General features: G+C 43.4%; 1 protein-coding gene across 10 annotated transcripts in view; it reads right to left on the bottom strand.

Moving 5' to 3' along the window:
• The window catches only part of si:dkey-247m21.3 (5-hydroxytryptamine receptor 4), a 34,706-nt gene that overhangs the window by 9,128 nt on the left and 3,424 nt on the right, over positions 1 to 22,154 (bottom strand). For 3 of the 10 annotated variants that reach the window (XR_009120253.1, XR_009120250.1, XM_058057315.1), the window contains exons 2-6: positions 13,494 to 13,575; positions 13,251 to 13,415; positions 12,934 to 13,134; positions 12,703 to 12,856; positions 8,424 to 9,088 (exon numbers count right to left, since the gene is read on the bottom strand). Coding sequence is in view for 8 of the 10 variants with exons in the window: in XM_058057315.1 (XP_057913298.1) it covers positions 8,424 to 9,088; positions 12,703 to 12,856; positions 12,934 to 13,134; positions 13,251 to 13,415; positions 13,494 to 13,516 (1,208 nt within the window). In the remaining 2 variants the exon portion in view is untranslated. Of the gene's footprint in view, positions 1 to 8,423; positions 9,089 to 12,702; positions 12,857 to 12,933; positions 13,135 to 13,250; positions 13,416 to 13,493; positions 13,576 to 13,661; positions 13,697 to 17,152; positions 17,220 to 18,856; positions 19,069 to 19,088; positions 20,746 to 22,154 lie in introns of those variants that run through there. The other 7 variants (XM_058057325.1, XM_058057334.1, XM_058057375.1 and 4 more) reach the window with 7 other exon arrangements.

Raw genomic sequence — 22,154 nt, 5'->3', positions numbered from 1 at the left:
AGGAATTGTGCCCATCATCCACCATCAATAGCCTTTTCTCTTGCCTTGTGGCAGGGAATGGGAATTGAACCAACAATGTTTTATATGCATGCTGTAACACATTCTTGATAACATTCATTCATTCATTTTCTATCGCTTATCCTCAGGAGGGTCCCAGGGAGCCAATCACAGCTGTCTTCGGGCGAGAGGCGGGGTACACCCTGGACTGGTCGCGAGCCAATCACAGGGCACAATAAGACAAACAACCATTCACACTCACATCGATGGACAATTTGGAGTCGACAATTAACCTAGCATGTTTTTGGAATGTGTACCCGGAGAAAACCCACGCAAACTCCACACAGAGATGGCAGAGAAATTTAACTCGGGTCTCCTAGCTGTGAGGTCTGCGCACTAACCACTCATACACCGTCACATACAAAAACAAAACATATAGTAACACACGCTACTACCATCAACAACAAGCCCGTTCTTTTTGACTCATCATGGCGGACTTTGTGAATGGAAAACGGACCAGAACGTTATCTTTCGAAGCTTGACTATATCAGAATCAGAATCGCCTTTATTGTCATTGTATTGCATACAACGAAATTTGAGTGCAACTCCACGGTGCATTTTGTAGAAGGTAAAAATAAGATTAAGGAAAAGGATAAAAATAAAACAAGGAATAACAATATAAATATAAAAGTGACAGGTGCTGTTCAAAATAAGTGTAAATATATGTACATCAAAAACAAAATGTAGAATTGCATATAATAATAATAATAATAATAACCTATACAGTAACAAGATGTAGAATTACAGTGACCAAATGTGGAATTTTGATAAACATAATGTAGTATTGCACTTGGATGAATGAATCTTATTGCACATAAGAATATGAATATGAAGCATGAGCTACAGGTTTCTCATGACTCGGAGGTATAAATGTGGAGCAGCAAAATATGCTAGCAGAACCTGAGTGTTTCTGCTGTTAAAGTCATCGCAAAGGCTGAGTTTATAAGAACACCGCTCCAAGAGACTGCATCACAGTGAATGGAGGATTGTTCGTGCTAACAAAGCTCGCAGTGGAAGAACCGTTTCTCCACGTTTTGGTTGTCTGTGTTGCTGGTTGAGAAACAAGACACAGTGTACAAAAACCGAGAAGTACTTTTTCTCGCAAACCGGTCCAAGCAAGTTCATTTCAATACGCTTTCCGTTTGTTCCTTTTATATGCACACAATTGGCCGTGCATTTTAAAAGGCACTAAAACACACCATAAGGAGACTTTATCGCTTATCAAACAACAACAACTGGAAGCCAAGTTAATGATTGGCATACAGGGATAGCCGATTGAAGCATTGTCATTGCTCTGTGCTCATACAAAACAACCGAAAAAAACACCACAGATCAAACTATCCAGACCTCATCCCCAAATTGAATACATGTGCTGCACAATGAGCAGGCTGCCTCAGACCTGGGACTATTACTTTATTAGATAGAACGTCTACAATTTACCTGCAGCTACAACAAGATCACCACTAAATACCGCATAGAAACGCCAGTGAAGCCCAATCCCGTTAAATGTGATATTCATGGAGATTTGTCATTGACGTTATGCCCAGCTTGTCCTCAAGCAGCATGAATGATTGTGCCACCATTTTGGGACCCCACAAGTACGACGCAAGTGCAATTATCTGTGTACACGCCACACACTCTTCACACCCCACCTCTCCCTCATCCTGCCACTTTGACACTTTCATTGTATACGTTACATTAACGCTCAGTTTGGACTCTTAGGAAAAAATATCAGATTGCACTTCCGGAATAACAAACAAAAACAGACTGTGTACATATATTTATACTGTTATTCTGTATATTTTGTATTTTCATATTTTGTATTCTCATTCTTTTTTAATAGATGTGTATGCACCTACTACACCAAAATAAAATTCCTAGTATGTGTTTGATCATACATGGCAATAAACCTTTTCTGATTCTGATTCTGATTCTGAATCCATCGGGGCTTTGCATCACCAACTCAAATCAACCAAATCATCAACTCTTGACTAACTGTACCAGCAATGCTAGACCAGCTACACTAATGCTCGTCTAAACTAGAGATGCTTAATGTCGACATTCTTACTAATACACCAGTATTGGCCAGTACTCCACTTTTGATAAATAATAATGAAAACCAACTGGCGTACTGCAAAAAAACAAAAACCTAACAAGATCCAAGTATACAAACACAAAAGTGTATGTAAAGCTGCCACACATTTTTCTGCTCATCCTGCTTGTGTTCTTAATGAGATTAGCGGCAAAAGATGAGCAGCGTTACCAGCGCTGGTAATTCCAGCCGCTCACGGAGTGATGGGAAACGGCGATAGCACAAACCCTCTGAGGCCCCGCAGTCAGAAGCCTGGCAAGAGATCTGATGCAACAGCGAGTGTGCTTCAACAGGCTGAAATGAAGTTAGGATTTATTTTAGCGCGCCGTGTTGTTTTCAGCCGCCTATCTCTCAGGTCATCGGTCAGCTGAGGCAAAAGTCCTGGGGGCTGCATTCACGGGGGCTGCAGCTTGGATCCAATTCATCATCAGACCCCGGAGAGACATCGGGGTTAACTCTGAGCATATTGAGACCGCTCAGCTCCATTTTATTCACAAGAAAATGTTTTGCTTCTAGAAATATTTAATAGCAGGCTGCACGGCGTACGAGTGGTTAGAGCGCAGGGTTCAATTCCACCTTCGGTCATCTCTGTGTGGAGTTTGCATGTTCTAACCGTGCATGCGTGGGTTTTCTCCTGGTACTCCGGTTTCCTCCCACATTCCAAAAACATGCTAGGTTAATTGGCCACTCCAAATTGTCCATAGGTATGAATGTGAGTGTGAATGGTTGTTTGTCTATATGGCTTCTTAACCTTAACTCATTTGCTACCAGTGTTGGACACATTACTTTAAAAAAGTAATTAGTTATAGTTACTTCTCAAAAAAAAGTAACTGAGTTACTAAGAGAGTTACTTCGCTACAAAAGTAACTAGTTACCAGTATAAGTAATCATTGCGCCCCCCCACAGCAAAGACGGGAACCATTACAGAGGTTTGCATTTATTGTGGGTTTGAGTTGCTCACACAAGACGTGGACAAAGTTTTTTTTCGCAGACATAATGTACATTTTACCTTTGACATCAACGAGGTTAAAGTAGTATCTGTACTTCCATTTGGCAAACGCTGTTCGGACGTGCTCTAAACACCCGCCCACCCAAGTTCTCGGATTGGCTGAAAACGCAATCTTACTAAACCTTAGCCAAACCTTAATTGCTTATGTGGTTATCTCACCCCCTCCCTTGTCACTCTGCAACACTTAGTTATGAAGTCGGTGATATATTTTTAGGCGGCTTCAGTAACGTGCAGTGACGGCGTGTATTGGAAAAAAAGTTAAATCGGTTTTCTGTGAAAATATGAACTGTAAATTTAGCTTTAAAATGGTAGCAGCATTATGCTGACAGTAAAAGTCATTAGTTAGATTACCCGTTACTGAAAAAAGTAAAGGCGTTAGTAATGTTACTTTAAACACCGTTATTCCCATCACTGTTTGCTACCAAAGACTTATGTATACATCTTTTATGTTTTTTTGCGTGAGAGGCAAAAATAAGCCGATGATGCAACTGCACAATAGAAGAGATTATGTTTGGGGAATTTTAGGCCATAAAAATGACCACATGTTCTACTGCTGATTACTAAAGAACAGAAAAAGGAAGAACCAAACAGTTTTTTTCAGATGAAAATGGGAGTCTAATCTTTCTTTTGGTACGTATCTGGTTTATATAGCCAGAGAACACAATATTCTATTGTGTATAATATCACAATATAAATCTGTCAAAATCATCAAAAATGGCCATTGCCGAGATGGCTGGTTGGGATCGAATGAGTTAACGTAGATGGCTTCCCTCATCTGTCTTCTCTGTCCACAATGTGAGTAACTAACACGATTACGCCACAAGTCTCAAAAATGTTAATATCCTTCAATTTTTCTGTATGCGGACCTCAGTGGAAAAAGTCGGTGCGCTGGTAGGCCGTCATGATAAGTCATGTTTTTTTTAATTCAATGTGCACACAAACAAAAGAATCCAGCCTAAAAATTATCAAAATGTTTGGTCTCGAACTAATTATAACAGCAAGATTTTCAAAATAATTGAACACAAAGTCGGGAAAAAAGGAGGATGAAATCTAAGCAAGCCCCAGTGAAAGAGAGAAAGTACTTACAGTATTTACAGTGGATCAGATGGAGGATTTTGGTTTAAAATCAAACAACAATAAATCCAACGTGTCTCATAATAAATCACTGGCTGCAGCGTTTACACTACAGCGGCCTGTGTGTCTGCGCTCCACATAACATAGTTCCTTTGGAGCAAGTCAATTGCTTCTCCATCACGCTGTCTCAAGTTCACCGTGATCTGGTACTATAACGATCAAACAAGTGTGCAAACTCAATTTAGCCGCAAATCTTCACTGAAAAGTTATCCTGTGCCGGCAGGTCTATAATAAAGGTGACATGTCATACATGAAATAATAAGACCTGTAAAAAACACAGATACTACCTTGCTGCTGAGACTGTGATATTCATGTTTAGTCCATTTCATATGCAGTTTTCCATACCAGTTTTGTGACCTATAAATGTAGTTATAGTTCGAATGACCACTAAAAACTGCCGCAGACATGATCCATGCCGGTGGATGATGATGTCATTTGGAGGAAATAAGGTAAATTCAGGATGGAGACTACTGAACCAGATTTACTGTCACAGGAAGACTTTGACATGCTGAGTTGTAGTTGTTATACGTACTTCCGAGCAGAAATGTGACACACACGGGAACGGGAACCGGGTTGCATAATAGCCTTTTGGCTTACATGCTTAAACGGTATGCTACTTGGATCTACCTTTTTTTAATATACAGTATATGTGTCTTTTCCATTCCTCTTTATTGCTTGTGCTTCTCGTTTAGGTTCTCATGGCAAAAAGCTGATAAAAATCACCGAGATATTACACAGTGCCTGAGGGTAGATTTAACTGGGTTACTACTATTTATGAAGCAAATGTGCTACATTGAAAGAACGTAAAGGCCGACGAGCAGACGGCGCCTTACCTTTTCCCCATTTGATGTATTCATCATTAACCTCGCATTGCACCAATTGAACAAGTGTGCTTCATTTTAACATTATATCCTAAGCACCATTGAGCAAATGAAAAAAATACTAATACAGTATCAACTGACTTGATCTCCAGTCAATCAGAGCTTTTCTACCCGTCACTCACACATACCAGTGACCTAGATAAGATGCAGCCGCACCGCTGACTACTTTTTTTGCCTTTGATTTAGCCTTAAAGGGGACATATTATGCTATTCCCACTTTTCGGACACTTTTCATGTTAAACGATCCAAATTTTTGTCCTTTTCATGCCCAAAAACAGGCTAGAAAAACTGAACTTTAACCTGCTTTAGATGAGCTACACGACATTGTCATCGTGGGCACAACACAAGACCTCCAGTATGTGATGTCTAATAACAAACTAATGTAGTGTGTCCTGCCCTGAGGCCTGTAGGATCCGAAATATAAGCTCTGCATTCATACAGATTCCAAGGATCAAAGTTTCCCTATGGAATTTGGAACCATGAGCCTGGAGGAATGTTTTGGGAAAAGGGGTCACTATTATGGTTCCTGTAGTTGAACATGCTACTAATAATAGACGGCATTCAAACCAGTACAGTTTATTAATTAATATAATTTAAAATATGTGATGGACTGAAGCTGGAAAAATGGGTGGTGCTGGGATTACTGTATTTAATTTTTGTCAATATAGTAACCGATGACATCCCTAAAAATCAATCAACCTGATCAATTCATTAGCCATCTCACAAGATAGCTACTGAATGTGAATGTTGTCATTTCTGAAGCACTGTTTAAGGATGGCTGACGCTTTTTATGCTGAAAATATGTAAAGTAAGCCTGTTTGTTGTAAAGATGATTGTCTCATTAAAAAAAATTATTAAAATTCAACCCAATGAGGCAATTTACCCACAATTCAAGCATTTATGAAAAAAAAATCCCCTACAGAGTGCAACACTAAATTGAAGCATCTTCAAACATTTCTAGCACCTGTGGGGACACTGGAGAAGAGATAAACACTACAGAACGTGTTAATCATAATAAATATGAGTGGATGTGTGAAGGGACACACATCAGGAAGGTACGATGCAACACAAAACACACAAGCCATCATTCCTAGATGCTGCATCTCCATATTTGTTGCAATGCTTCATTCAAATAGCCAAGCTCATACATCTGCTGTGCGTGTATCCATTCTTGAGGAATGTGCGAACATGCACGGCTTTGTCTTGGTTTCGTCGCGTCGGACGAGCGCTTGTGCGAAAAGTTAAACAACCCAGACATGAGCGGGTCGTCGCCTGTCCACTTGAAGGAGGGAACGCAAACACAGCTGTCAATGGAGTCATCGCCATTAACGTCCATGTAAACCATGCTGCAACAAGAAGCAGTGCTCATGGTCATTATTATGATGAATGGCGTCATCTGGGCCAGTGATTTTCAACTACTGGGTCACGACTTCAAGGGCCTTCTCATATGAATGCAACAGGCTGTCATCTATTGATATTCCTTAAGGGGGTGGCAACGCACTGTAGTGCTTTTTCCCCCGTAAGGCCCACACTTTTGCGTTGCCGGTGCTCATGCAGGCTAGCCTAAATGTTCATTCATTAGAATGATCCTATACCAGCTGACTTTGGGTAAGAGGACTGGTCGCCAGCCAAGCTCGGGGCACACGTCGACAACCAACACTCCCACTCACTCCGGTTGTTGTCCGATTGGTGTAAAGAGACAATAAGTAGCTGAAATCATAGTTCAGAACAAGGTTAGCGGTTTGAGCTTTGCTTCCTCCATCCAGTTGCTGTCGTTGTGTCACTGGGCAAGGCATTTTACGCACCGTGCCTCCAGTTCTGCCCCCACTGGTGTATGAATGTGTATTAATGTTTGGTTTCAGTCAGACAGGCCGTTGGTGTAAATTGGCAGCCATGTTTCCGTCAGACTACCCCAGGACAGATGTGACTACAGATATAGTTTACCACCACCAGTGTGTGACTGAGGAATGAATGAATTATGGGTTGACTTCATTGTAAAGTGCCTTGGATGCCTTGAAAAAGCGCTATAAAATATAATCCATTATTCTCATGATTATTATGACGTTATACTGGCCCCAGAGTTAGCGACAGACGTCATGTTACTGCTGCGTCCTTTACAAACTTAGCTGTGCACTGACTAAAATGGTACAATGTTTATTTCAATACAATCGTGATGTAAACAGAAGACATTTTGTTTAGCGAGTCACTGACTTGGTATTTTTAGCTTTGGACTGTGCCTTTGTTATGGATCAGCGTGTACCTCGGTTCCTTAAGTGTACAACACACAAAACATCAAAGTGCGTAGTGTTTGTGTAAGCAGCTTGAATTATTTGTTTAAAAGAATCGTTAAAAAAATGGCAAATTGCTGGCAGGCAATTATGAAATAAATACAGTTTTTGAATTAAAAGTTGATTCAAAAATGTTGAAAACAGTCATCCCTTGTTTATTGGCTCAAGACCCAAATTTCCACCCAGTCAGAAAACCCATTTATGACCTTCTAAGTAATTTTTTTACCATTAGAGAAAAAACATCCGTTTGTTAGTTTGTCTTATTTCCTTGCCTTTACTAAGGCTAAAATAGTTATGCGTTGTTATTAGTTATTACCGATATTTGAGTTTTTTATTGTTACATTTATGTATTTTTGCTCCCTTTTCCATTTCTGCTATTTTTTGGGGGGTGGGGGTTATTTTATCTCTCCAGTGTGCCTCGGGCCAATAAAGACAAGCCACCAAGACATCATAGAACTGCAGTGAGTCGAGCGTATGTGAGAGATGCTGTCGATGGACCAGATGGAGGGGCCGGTGGCTGGATCACTCAGTGAGGCGTTTTTTATGCGCACTAAAAAGTGCGTGTCCATAAAAATGACTGGATTGAATCATGACCTTGAATCTAAATCTACAGTATTGCCACCAGTTACCCACTCATGCATCCAGTGTGACGTCATCTTGCCGAACATGTGATTGTCTTTGGGCCGTAAGGAGATTGTAAACAATGAGCAATAAGAGCAAAGTCTAGAAGACAACAAAGGTTTGTGTCTGGTGTTGGGTCTTTTATCTTGAGACACTAAGTCTATAGACACAATCCCTGTCCTACACGCACACCCACTCCTTTTATCATAACATTCCTTGGCATTTTTTCATGGCCTTTTCAGGACAGTTTCTCTTGCCAGAAAACTGACTCGGGAAACTGACTTGTCCCTGAAGCAAAAATGGCTGCACAGTATTGATAAGACATAAACGGGTGTTCCTACCTTAGTGCCATAGAGGTCCCGTTGACAGATGTTGGTGAGCACACTCTGTGGGCGGGTCCATAGGAGTAGCTGGCCTGCCGTACAAAGCGCTCGTCCCCACAGCAAAGGATCATTAGAAATGCCCTCCGAAATGCCCGGTTCAAGAAGGCATACAGGAAGGGGTTCAGGCCTGAGTTGATGTACCCGAGCCAGAGCCATGTCGTCCATAGCTGCCAGGGAACTGAGTAGTGAATGAAGGGGTCCACCACGTTGGTGATGAAGAAGGGCGCCCAGCACAGGCAGAAACACCCCATTATGACCGCCAGGGTCTTTGCCGCTTTTGTCTCAATGCGCATGCGACTGTTCGTTATGGGAGCCGGCTCAGGGAAAGAGGTGCTCCCCGCTGTCCTGAGATGGTAGTGATCCGCCGGGTCCGAGCATGTCGATGACCTCACAGTGATGGCGGGGGCCGTCCCGGTCACTGGGGCGGAGCCGGCGCGTTGCAGCGTCTCAATTTGCCGCACGTGGCTCATGGCGGTGACGTAGATACGTTGGTAGGCCAGGACCATGAGGGCCAACGGCACGTAGAAGGCCACCGTAGAGCAGATGAGAGCGTACGGACGGTTGACCAGAAACACGCAGCTTGTGTCGTTGGAGTCTCTTGCCAAGGCTCGCCGCTCCTCTATCTGGAAGAAAGGTGAAAATAACATGCATCGATAAGTGATGATAATGAAATCATAATAATAACCATTATTTTTATCATTTAATTCATTATACTTACTATGTTTATTCATTCATTCATTCATTTTCTACCGCTTTTCCTCACAAGGGTCGCGGGGGGTGCTGGAGCCTATCCCAGCTGTCTTCGGGCGTAAGGCGGGGTACACCCTGGACTGGTGGCCAGCCAATCACAGGGCACATGTAGACAAACAACCATTCACACCCACATTCATACCTATGGACAATTTGGAGTCGCCAATTAACCTAGCATGTTTTTGGAATGTGGGAGGAAACCGGAGTACCCGGAGAAAACCCACGCATGCACGGGGAGAACATGCATAGGGGGGATTGAACCCTGGTCTCCTAGCTGTGAGGTCTGCGCGCTAACCCCTAGACCACCGTGCCGCCCTACTATGTTTATATTACTAAGAATTATTAGAATATGATAAATATGTGTAAAAATCATTAAAAAATCTCGTGACACCCCCCCTTTCTTACATAACATCAAATCCTGCCATATACTGCAAACTTGCATCTATACCATTAACAGTAGAATAATATGAGGTTACCCAAGCATGCACCCCAACTGAAATGATTGTTTCCCCATGTGATTTGAACAGCAAACAAATGAATCCACTTCAATACGCGATACAGTAGATGTGACCTAATTCTACATTCACGTTTTCTGACACATCTTGTACGTTGTTGGCAAGCAGTCTAGCTTAGGGAGAGCGCAAAGAGATGTGTATTTCATTAAATCAGGCTGAATGAATAAGTCCATCTCTGTCATGCCCCCTGGGATTTCTGCAGCTCATTTCAAGGTAGCTCCGAAATAACCTGGCCACAAAACGCAGGCACACTAGCAGAAAATGTCTGCCCGAGTGCCGCCGTCGCTTGCGGACAGCGAGCCTCCGCTGAGGATGAAATTGTTTTGCGATCACTGCATTAGCGTGTCATTGTTGGAGGGATTGGGAATGTTATTAGAAACATACATATTAGGAGGCCGGAGAGCTTTTGGTTGTGTTTGCCCTCGCTGGAAGAACATCTTCCTCTTTAAAGGGAGGATAAACTGACTCTTCAGGATGGCCTGCTAAAGCTTTTCATTTGGTCACCAAAACATCACCTAAATAATGATAACTCATGCAATACTTCCAACACTCTGCAGGGGGGCAACGGTAAGGAGTATCCATCCCAGTGAAGCAGCCGTAGAAGAAGACACGCATGTAAACAAATACAGCGTTATCAAAAAGATAGGACTTTTAACAGTGACTGGTCTACACCACATATGAACCTCTCCAAAACGCAGTGGGGAAGCCCGTGGGTTTACTTTGTAACAAAGTCAACTTTCTTTAAAATATAATATAAACCTGCAGATGAAACATCACAACTCGGATGTAGTCCGCCCCCCATGTCCACTGAGAATGGATGGGCGGTTCAGGATCATTACATTTAGACCTGTGCAAAACTCTGGACTAGCAAGTACTGAGTCAGTTATCAATGACAAAGGCCATGCAAAAAAAAAACAACAAAAAACAAATAATTAAATACCATTAAATAAAATACATAAATAATTGATTTAAAAATAAAACAAATGTAATTTTTTTTAAATAAATATATAAATATATAAAAATAAAATACATCAATATTAAATACTAATTAATTAAAAATACTACTAATACTAATAATACTTAATAATAATTTACAGGTTTAATTTACAGGTTTAAAAAAGATAAAATTTAAATAAATGATAAAACAATTTAAATATATGAAATAAAAAATAAAGACATGTTTATAAGGATATATACATACATATATACATACATACAGTATCTGTGTATATCCATCCACCAACCCAAATAGTGTTGTGGCCAAAATGCTAACCATTAGGCTACCATGCGACCCATATACAGTGAAGAAAATAAGTATTTGAACACCCTGCTATTTTGCTATTTCTCCCACTTAGAAATCATGGAGGGGTCTGAAATTTTCATCGTAGGTGCATGTCCACTGTGAGAGAGATAAACTAAAAAGAAAAATCCAGAAATCACAATGCATGATTTTTTTAACAATTTATTTGTGTGATACAGCTGCTAATAAGTATTTGAACACCTGAGAAAATGAATGTTAATATTTGGTACAGTAGCCTTTGTTTGCTATTACAGAGGTCAAACGTTTCCTGTAGTTTTTCACCAGGTTTGCACACACTGCAGGAGGGATCTTGGCCCACTCCTCCACACAGATCTTCTCTAGATCAGTCAGGTTTCTGGGCTGTCGCTGAGAAACACGGAGTTTGAGCTCCCTCCAAAGATTTTCGATTGGGTTCAGGTCTGGAGACTGGCTGGGCCATGCTAGAACCTTGATATGCTTCTTACGGAGCCACTCCTTGGTTTTCCTGGCTGTGTGCTTCGGGTCGTTGTCGTGTTGGAAGACCCAGCCACGACCCATCTTCAATGCTCTGACAGAGGGAAGGAGGTTGTTCCCCAAAATCTCACAATACACGGCCCCAGTCATCCTCTCTTTAATGCAGTGCACTCGTCCTGTCCCATGTGCAGAAAAACACCCCCAAAGCATGATGCTACCACCCCCATGCTTCACAGTAGGGATGGTGTTCTTCGGATTGTACTCTTCATTCTTCTTCCTCCAAACACGCTTATTGGAATTATGACCAAAAAGTTCTATTTTGGTCTCATCTGACCATAAAACTTTCTCCCATGACTCCTCTGTATCATCCAAATGGTCATATGCAAACTTAAGACGGGCCTTGACATGTGCTGGTTTAAGCAGGGGAACCTTTCGTGCCATGCATGATTTCACATCATGACGTCTTAGTGTATTACCTACAGTAACCTTGGAAACGGTGGTCCCAGCTCTTTTCAGGTCATTGACCAAGTCCTGTCGTGTAGTTCTGGGCTGATTCCTCACCTTTCTTAGAATCATTGAGACCCCACGAGGTGATATCTTGCATGGGGCTCCACTCCGATTGAGATTGACCGTTATGTTTAGCTTCTTCCATTTTCTAATGATAGCTCCAACAGTGGACCTTTTTTCACCAAGCTGCTTGGTAATTGCTCCGTAGCCCTTTCCAGCCTTGTGGAGGTGTACAATTTTGTCTCTGGTGTCTTTGGACAGCTCTTTGGTCTTCGCCATGTTACAAGTTAAAGTCTTACTGATTGTATGGGGTGGACAGGTGTCTTTATGCAGCTAACGACCTCAAACAGGTGCATCTGATTCAGGATGATACATGGAGTGCAGGTGGACTTCTAATGGGCAGACTAACAGGTCTTTCAGGGTCAGAATTCTAGATGATACACAGGTGTTCAAATACTTATTTGCAGCTGTATCACACAAATAAATTGTTAAAAAATCATGCATTGTGATTTCTGGATTTTTCTTTTTAGTTTATCTCTCTCACAGTGGACATGCACCTACGATGAAAATTTCAGACCCCTCCATGATTTCTAAGTGGGAGAAATAGCAAAATAGCAGGGTGTTCAAATACTTATTTTCTTCACTGTATGTGTGTATGTGTAAGTTCATTATCTTGTCCTCAGTGGAGCATTCCAAGTGAGTGTGGACTTACAATATCTTCAATGCCAATGGCGTTCCAACTTTGCATGATGGGTAAGAAGGAAATGAATGTCGGGATGAGCCAGCAGCCACCGAGCATCGCCGCCACTCTCAGCGGGGTCATCTTGTGTCTGTACACAAGAGGCTGGCAGCAGATAGCGTAGTACCTGGAAGGCACACCACATTTTAGCCTAGACACACACACACAACACACACACACACACACATACACACATATACACACCTATCCAGTGCAATGCAGCAGAGATGCAGAATGGATGCTGTGGTCAACAGGACATCCAGCGACGTTCGCACCAGACAGAAGATCTCACCGTACTGCCACACACCGGTGGTCAGCTCGATGGCGGCGAAGGGCATCACCACCAGCGCCACTAACAAGTCGGCAAAAGCCAGCGACACAATGAAATAGTTGGTCTTTTTCTTCCTGGGATTAGAAACACACAAAAAGGGAAAGTCTTTGAATAGTATTTCAATAAAAGCCAATTCAATTTCAATTGTCCATTCATTCGTTTGAATGATGCTCTCGTCAAAAAGACCGACCGTAGATGTCGATCCTTGCAGAGCGCCACCATGACCAGCAGGTTTCCAAACACCGTCATGATGATGATGATGGACAGCACGATGATGAGAAGGATGCTCTCCAGCGATCTCAGGAACTCCTGACGCTCTTCTTCCTGTTCTGTGTTTTTCACATTGTCCACCGAACTACCGACAAAATAAATAAAACATCCAATGTAAGTTTTGGTTTAGTTTTGATGGAGCACAGCCGAGTGAAGCACTTACAGTCGAGGTGATGCTGTGGCCATCACTGGTCATCTGCCTTCAGGTCAGCCGAGGAGAGTCCTCTTCACCCCATGCTGCTGCCCTGTCAAAACATGACACTTTAGTCTCCACATCATGGCTGTTTGACATCACAAATGTCACATAATAGAATGATTTTGGAGGTGTGACCTTCACTCATCCCTGCAGGTGCAATTCCAGCATGCCTAAATGGGACAAAACATTTCAGTTTCAGTCTACTGCACAAACAGATGAGTTATGTGGCGGCGTTCCCTGTCTCGTGTTGACCAAATACTGCAGGTGACACCTCCAAGAGGGAATGAGGAAGTACAGAAACATGACCTGTCCACGTGCTTCGTACGCACTCACATCATATGATCATCACATCACAATCTCTGTTCCTTGATACGTTTTTCCGCAGTATATTCACGCCATGCTCTGAGTCAGTCTTTTGTCGAGTATCAACAGGGGGGCTTATCAGCTTTAAGCACCTATTACGACTTCATCTGTGTATTTTTATGACCACAGTGAGGTGTTATCGCACTCAAGTGTCAACACAGTCCTCTACAAGTGACAGACGGCGATCCTGTCAATCCCTACTTCCTGCAGATGGAACAGCATTTATTTATCCTCCTCCCTGCCGCTGGATGACGTTTTACACCGTAAGGCCTTGAGGCCTTTCTGGGAATCGAATTAACAATAAAAAGGTAAAAAAAAAAAAAAGATTTTTGTATTATGTGTATATGTGGTGTATATGTGTTGTTTTGAGACGGTCATTGGAATGCCACCTCAGAGCAGCAGGCCGCTCAGCCTATTGTACGGTTCTTTGCTAGTGAGGCATCACAGGAAAAGAAGCATTACAAAAATCTGTATCGGCATCGATAATGAAGTGCTGGACAATATTGAAAGCCAATATCGAACAGCTCTACAAAATATCCCAAATGAGAGATTTGCCCCCCCCAATCCCCACCCCGACAGCTTGATGACAATCTCATCCAAAGTGGGAGACATGTTTTCACAGCTCACACATTTTATGTGCAACGGACATGAAAAAAAAATGAGGTGAGAAAGACGGGGGCTTTTTTTTGTCCATGTCCTCATTTGGCCTACAAATACTACAACACAGCCTTTGCCTTATTCGGAAGAAAATCGCACCCCCGTTGACCCTACAAATTACAATTACAGGTCACATCAGGTCGTTATGCAGGTGCAGGTTCAGTAAAGTACTTGTTTGTTTTTTTTAAAAAAAGACTGTAGTCTCCAACATCTAAACGTCACCTTTGATCGTTAAAGTGACTTACAACAGAGCAGTCGTACATCAGTAAGAGCCTTGTGTGCATACCTCCTGCAAGGCCAGTGATAAATAAACACCCAATTCTCAATGATCAAAATGTAAAAATATAAATAAAAACTGTGCTGTTCAGGACAGCATTGAAGGTTTTACAGTGGGTGACCTATTTTTGGAACATGTTTACATTGCCAGAGAGAAGAGGCTTGTGGCTTCCATTTAATGTCTTTTTCATGCCATCTGTGCAGCAAGAGCAGTCGAAGAATTCTTGCTCCACACATTGTGGTCACATGACATGCCCGTGTTATTAAGATTAAGATATTAAGATTAAGATATGCCTTTATTCGTCCCTCAGTGGGGAAATTTGTATTGCACAGCAGCAAGAGTACAGAGTCAGTTAAGCAGTACAAAATACACAATATAGAAAAATAAACAATATAAACGACCCAAGTATTAACAAAAATCAACAGTTTTTCCCAGAGTTATATACAATACAGTATGTAGATAATATGAGACGAGATGAGATATATGACCAGTCTATACACTGAGATCTTGTTAGGGAGTTAATATGAGGCATTATGGAAACACTTCACATAGAACTTAGTATATTGCATTTAGAGCCCTTAATATTGCACATGGAGGTTGATCAGATATTGCACAGTGAATGGGGTCTGGAGTAACTATACTGAATGTAAAAAGCAAAGTATTACACAGATGTACATAGCAGTGTAGAAGTCTATTGGGAGCAGTGCTGGTTGTACAACCTGACAGCTGCAGGAAGAAAAGACCTGCGATATCGCTCCTTCACACACTTGGGGTGAAGCAGTCTATCGCTGAAGGAGCTCTCAAGTGCTGTCAAAGTGTCCTGCAGGGGGTGGGAGTCGTTCTCCAACATGGATGATAGCTTAGCCAACATCCTCCTCTCTCCCACCACCTCCACTGGGTCAAGAGGGCAACCCAGTGCAGAGCTGGCCTTCCTGATGATCTTATCCAGTCTCTTCCTATCCGCAGCCGAAATGCTGCTGCCCCAGCAGACCACTCCCTGGAAAATGGCTGAAGCCACAACAGAGTCATAGAACGTCTTGAGGAGTGCCCCTTGCACTCCAAAAGACCTCAGTCTCCTGAGCAGATAGAGTCTGCTCATGCCCTTCCTGTAAAGTGCTTCCGTGTGATGAGTCCAGTCCAGTCTATTGTTGAGATGAACACCCAGGTACTTGTAAGATGTCACCATCTCAATGTCCATTCCCTGAATGTTCACTGGTGTTGGAGGAGAGTGGATGCGCCTGCGGAAATCCACCACCAGCTCTCTGGTTTTCCCCGTGTTGATCTGGAGGCAGTTCCGCTGGCACCAGTCCACAAAGTCCTGTGTCAGTCCTCTGTACTCCAAGTCGTCCCCATCTGTGATGAGGCCAACAATTGCAGAGTCGTCAGAGAACTTCTGCAGGTGGCAGGTTGGTGTGTTGTAGGAGAAGTCTGCTGTGTAGAGGGTGAAAAGGAACGGAGCCAGGACCGTTCCCTGCGGAGCCCCCGTACTGCAGACAACTGTGTCGGACACACAGTCCCGTGTCCTCACATACTGTGGACGGTTGGTGAGGTAATCCAGTATCCACGATGTGAGGTGCAGGTCCACCCCTGTGTTCTCCAGCTTGTCCCTCAGAAGTGCTGGCTGGATGGTGTTGAACGCACTGGAAAAATCAAAGAACATGATTCTCACCGTGCTCCCAGGTTTCTCCAGGTGAGAGAGCGCTCTGTGCTGGAGGAAGATGACAGCGTCGTCCACCCCAGTGCCAGGTTGATAGGCGAACTGGAGCGGGTCCATCGAAGGACCCACCAGGGGGCGGAGATGGTCAAGGATCAGCCGCTCCAGGGTCTTCATCAGGTGTGATGTAAGTGCCACCGGCCTGTAGCTGCTGAGGTCCTTGGGGTGCGGCGTCTTGGGGACAGGAACCACGCAGGATGTCTTCCACAGCTGTGGCACCCTCCCCAGCTTCAGGCTCAGGTTGAAGATGTGCTCAACAATCCCGCACAGCTCGTCCGCGCAGGACTTCAGGAGCCTGGAGCTGATGCCGTCTGGTCCCGCCGCCTTCCTCGCCTTGGTCTTCCGGAGCTGGTTTCTCACCTGGGATGTTGTGAGGGTCAGGTTGGAGCAGGGGGGCTGTGTGCGGGGGGAGGTTAGTGAGGAGGTTGAGCTGATTAGGTGAGAAGTGGTGGGGGATGGCTGTGTGCAGGAGGGGGAGGTGGGGGTAGGGCTGTCCACTCGAGGTGTCGATGGGGGGAGTTTCGGCAGAAGTTTCGGCAGGAGGTGCTGGGCCGGGGGATGGGCAGATGGTTGATCAAACCTGTTGAAAAATAGATTCAGATCGTTAGCCTTTACCTGGTCCCCAGCAGCCTGGGAGTCGGGCCCCTTGTGGCCAGAGATGGTTTTCAGGCCTCTCCAGACTCCTCTGACGTTGTTCTGCTGCAGCTGTTCCTCCATCTTTTTCCTGTAGCAGTCCTTCCCCTCCCTGATTTTCCTCCTCAGCTCCTTCTGCACAGCCTTCAGCTCTTCCCTATTTCCTGACTTAAAGACCCTCTTCTTCTTCTTCTTCTCCTTTAGGAGAGCCTTTATGTCCGGATTAATCCACGGTTTGTTGTTGGAGAAACACCGTACAGTCCTGGTGGGTACAGTGTTTTCCACACAGAAGTTTATGTAGTCTGTGACGCAGTCAGTGAGACTGTCTATATCGTCCCCATGAGGATGGCAGAGTTCCTCCCACACTGTTGTGTTGAAACAATCCTTCAGAGCCTTGTCGGCTTCATCAGACCATCTCTTCACTGTGCGGGACACAGCTGGCAGCCTGCGTACCAGAGGTTTGTACACAGGCTGGAGATGTACCAGGTTGTGGTCTGATCTTCCCAGGGGAGGAAGTGCTGTTGAATTGTATGCCTCCTTGGTGTTGGCATAACACAAGTCCAGTGTTTTATTGTCTCTGGTGCAGCAGGTGACATACTGGGTGAAGGTGGGCAGGGTGGAGGATGGAGAAGCGTGGTTGAAATCACCTGAGAGAAGAAGGAGAGCCTGCGGATGTTGTGTCTGTAGCCGGCCCACGGCAGAGTGGATGACGTCACAGGCCGCGTCGGCGTTAGCAGAGGGGGGAATGTACGCCGCTATCGCGATAACGTGCGAGAATTCCCGCGGCAGATAGTACGGTCTCATGCTAACGGCTAACAGTTCAATGTCTTTGCAGCAGAGTTGCTCTTTAATAGTGATGTGCCCAGAGTTACACCATCTATCATTCACAAACACTGCTAGCCCGCCTCCTTTCCTCTTACCGCTCTCCTTTGTCCTGTCCGCCCGCAGTAGTGTGAATCCGTGTAGTGTAGCGATCGTGTCTGGGGTCCGTGTATCCAGCCACGTTTCCGTAAACAACATGACGCTACACTCCCGGAACTGCCTCTGATGCCGGGTCAGCGCCGCTAGTTCGTCCATCTTATTGGGGAGAGATCTTACGTTCCCCATGATGATGGACGGGAGAACTGGTCTGTATCTCCTCCTCTTGTCGCGGCATTGGGCTCCGGCACGGCTTCCCCGTCTTCTCCTCTTTACCTCCCGGGGAACCTCGAGGGGTTCCCCGGGGGGCAGCGCCGCTGTGTTGCGGAGCGCCAACAGCTGGTCCCTACTGTAAACAATAGAGTTTCGGCGTGCGGTCGAAAACATCGTCGAAAAATTATGAGAAATGCCAGCTCAACACTATCACTATGGTGGACAGTTGAACTGAGCATTTACGAAGCCGTTCCTTTAAGAATAACCTAGAAAAAGAATGAAAAAGACAGAATAAAGAAGAAAAGAACTCAACGAAGAGCGAGAGCTGCTGTAGCAGGCTGCCACCAGAGCGGCGCCAAGAGTTAATGTATGTACATTATGTACATTATCCCGTATCTGCTGGGGTACAATACACTTTTTGACCTCGGGGGCCCTCAATTTTTCCCGTTCATGGTGGCCAGGCGCCCATTCAAATGTTAACGCTGTTGGTTTGATTTGCAGTCAGAGACTAAATCAAATCCACTCACAGTTTTATAAGCTTATTTAAATACATACTTGACACAATGACTTGTTGCCAGTCAACAACATGACCCATTTTTGTTTCTCTTGAAGTCCACCGCTTTCTGAAGGAATATACAAGTATTAGTTTGCATGCTAACAACACACCCTTGATACACACATACACTTTTTTAAATGAATATATTGAGCTTTACCAACATATTTCTTCAAGTTAACTATCATATTAAATCATACACAATAACACACTAGGATGTAAAGAGGTATTTACATGCAGAAACCCTGCGGTCGGACCAGGACAGACCAGATGAAGAAGCACTGCAATGGTGACCGAAGCCAAAAAAAATAAAAAATAAAAAAAGAGACCTCAAAGGAGAAAAACACTTCAAAGAAATCCTACAATTGTTTAAAAATAGCATTAAATTGAATCATCAGCATGAAAGAGTTTGAAATACTACACGTTTGTGTCTGTCTTCTTTTCATTGGAACTTGCTAAAGTCATCCGTTGATGTCTCCAGTGGTGGGAAGCTGCATTTTTACTCTCCTGGACGGTAATACTCCATCCAAATTTTAATGCCGGTTGAAAATGTACACGTTTGGATCTGAATGAGGCTCTAAGTAGGGCTTCAAAATGTAAAAAGAATATGAGTAAGCAATATATAGGCTGTTCATCAGATGATTCAAACTTCCACAGCCGGTGACAGCCATGGGAGGGCGCTCTAGGCTTGTGTGCCAGTAACCGCTACTCCTCTACCACTGAGAAAGTTATGTTATTTAATAACAGCAATACGTGAATAACTGGCAGCCACGGTCTGGAACTGATGGCCATTTTTGTAAACTTCCCTCGTCATCCATCTCCAAATGTTCTCAATTGGACGTAGCTCAGGGGAACACGAAAAACCCCACCATTACCAAACAGATGAGGGACAGTCATCCCCCAACATCTCCACATTAAGAGCTGCCGTTTTGACACCCCTGCACAACCTCAAGCTCCATTGTTCCATTGAAGGAAATCATGATGGCGCCCCCTCCAAGCTTTTCTGAGGCCCTCTTGGTGGAGCTTGGCATATGGTTTCACGAAAACGGATGGAATCTATCGCAGAACTTACAGCATCTTCATAGCATCAGTCTCAAGAGTTTAGTAGATTACGGAATGTCTGTTCTGAGGTCACAACATAAATATCAACATAACATCAAATCCCATTAAACGCTGTAAACCTCCGGGTGGAATAAAGCCAAGACAATATATCTTATAGGGACACAATTTGTAATATACATCAATCTCCTCACAGCTCTGAGACGTGTGCGATCTGACCTGTGTGTGTGTGTGTGTGTGTGTGTTTGTACAAACACATTTGTCCTTCTGGATGTGGAGGATATTCTGATGTGGTTGCCGAGGAGACCGTGTGGTGTCATGCTCAACATTCTATCCCTCTGTCATCTTGAATATTTGTTCAGGAGGCTGACTCTCAGAAATAAAGCAAACGGAAGTGGTGGTTTTAGTTGTGTGATACTGTAGCCTAAAAATGGATAAACAAAGTGTGTGAGTTTAGTGAACTCAGTTAAAAAAAAAAAAAGAAACTACTACAGCAGTAGTGGTCGAGATATGAAAATGTAGAATTTAGGTGTACTTTCTTTCTGCTGCTCGACACTTGCTGTTTCCAGGAAGTAAAGCGATTAGGAAGGACTTGATGAGTGGCCATGTGCAGCACATGAGACGTGACCATTGAATGACATAATCATTGAAATTCATTGAAACACTAAAGTGTGTCGCCGATATTACCCCGATCAGTGTTGGGAATAATGTCCGTGTTGCGTTCACTACTTAGTGTTTGAAATGGCACCCTCCTTTTTTAAGAGTACAGTAACTCCTCGCCACCTTACAATTTGGCTTATTATTACAAATACGTCAAAAACATGCCTATATTCAGCATTTACTGCATAGGTATTGTTAGATGAACTATAATACAAATATAAGGCATTCAGAAGACATATTCAAAGATGTTATATATATATGTATTATTCTACACTGGTCACTAAGTCAGTAATGTTAAGTTAATGTTTGATGAGACACACAAGCACCAGACTTGATCACCGGAACGTTTGTTGCAGGTTTGAATTACTTTTATTATTATTATTACCAGGCATAATAATCCCTAAAACTCAATTTTGAACCCCCTACATCACTTCCTGTCCGCACCCAACTCAGCTCCCCCTAGCATCTTTACAGCAACACACACAAGCACAAGTCTTATTTCTGTCTTAAATACCTTATGTCTTCTATATTGGGTAATATGAGGGTAAAGGTGACGAAAGGGGTGCTATTTCATTCCTGGAGGGCTCAAATATTGTTATTTATATTTTAGCTTTCTGTGAAATTTTGAAATTCAAAACTTTTTCACCCCCCCATGTCCCTTTGGGGACTCTGTATTAAAAAAAGAGGGTTGGGTCAGTATGCAAATGGTAGCGGTGGCTTTGAACTCAATCCTCTGTGGACAACTGGCCCATATAAGCCAGGACAGATTTTACATTCCAATAAATTCATTATCTTACACAAAAGGTCTACAGCTGGCTGGGAAATAGATTTGAAATCCAAAACACAGCACACAAGCCGCGGGGTGGAGGTGGTGATGTGTGTATTTGAGCCCACATAAGCATCACGCATATGATGTGCGAACGGGACAGTCGATGCCTGTGTAACAAGCAGCTGAAAAAGCATGCAACATTTGGAGACACTTTAGCCAGCTTAAGGACCATATTTGGCAGCTGACATAAAGAGGCATATTAGTGATTTCCGCCCGTGCCCTCCCCCACTGAGGCTGTACAACGGATTGTGTTCTCCGGAGGGATGGGATTTTCGAAAGCGCAATTCAGTGAATGTTCCCTGGGCTATAAATCTCTCAAGCTAATCTTGGCATCTGCTAAAATTAAAGCAGTCAAAATGTGATCCATTAATTACTGTTATGTTCCTCTCCTGTCTGATCGCGTTGACCGTGCTCTGCTTTTAGACAGGTGGGCCACAGGTGGAAAAAAAACATCAGTGGTCAATATATTAGGTACACAAGCCAATACAACTCAAAAATCAAAAATAGGGCTGCTGTAGCTAACAATTATTTTCTTAGTCAGTTAATCTGAAGCTTGTTGTTTTGATTAATCGACTCATCGGTTAGGTCCTACACCACAGGTGTCCAAACTGTGGCTGGCGACACATCGTAAAAAATAATACTGAAATGTAGCTGTGTAAACATAGACTAAAAGTAAATGAATAGCGTTTGTCAAGAATAACAATAACTTGCCGTACAACCGGAAAATTGAATGAATAAATTCCTTCAATCAA

This window comes from Doryrhamphus excisus, chromosome 2 (genome assembly GCF_030265055.1).
Source record: "Doryrhamphus excisus isolate RoL2022-K1 chromosome 2, RoL_Dexc_1.0, whole genome shotgun sequence".
Taxonomy (NCBI): domain Eukaryota; kingdom Metazoa; phylum Chordata; class Actinopteri; order Syngnathiformes; family Syngnathidae; genus Doryrhamphus; species Doryrhamphus excisus.
Note: the sequence above shows the minus strand (reverse complement) of the source record. Positions and strands in the feature narration are given on the sequence as shown.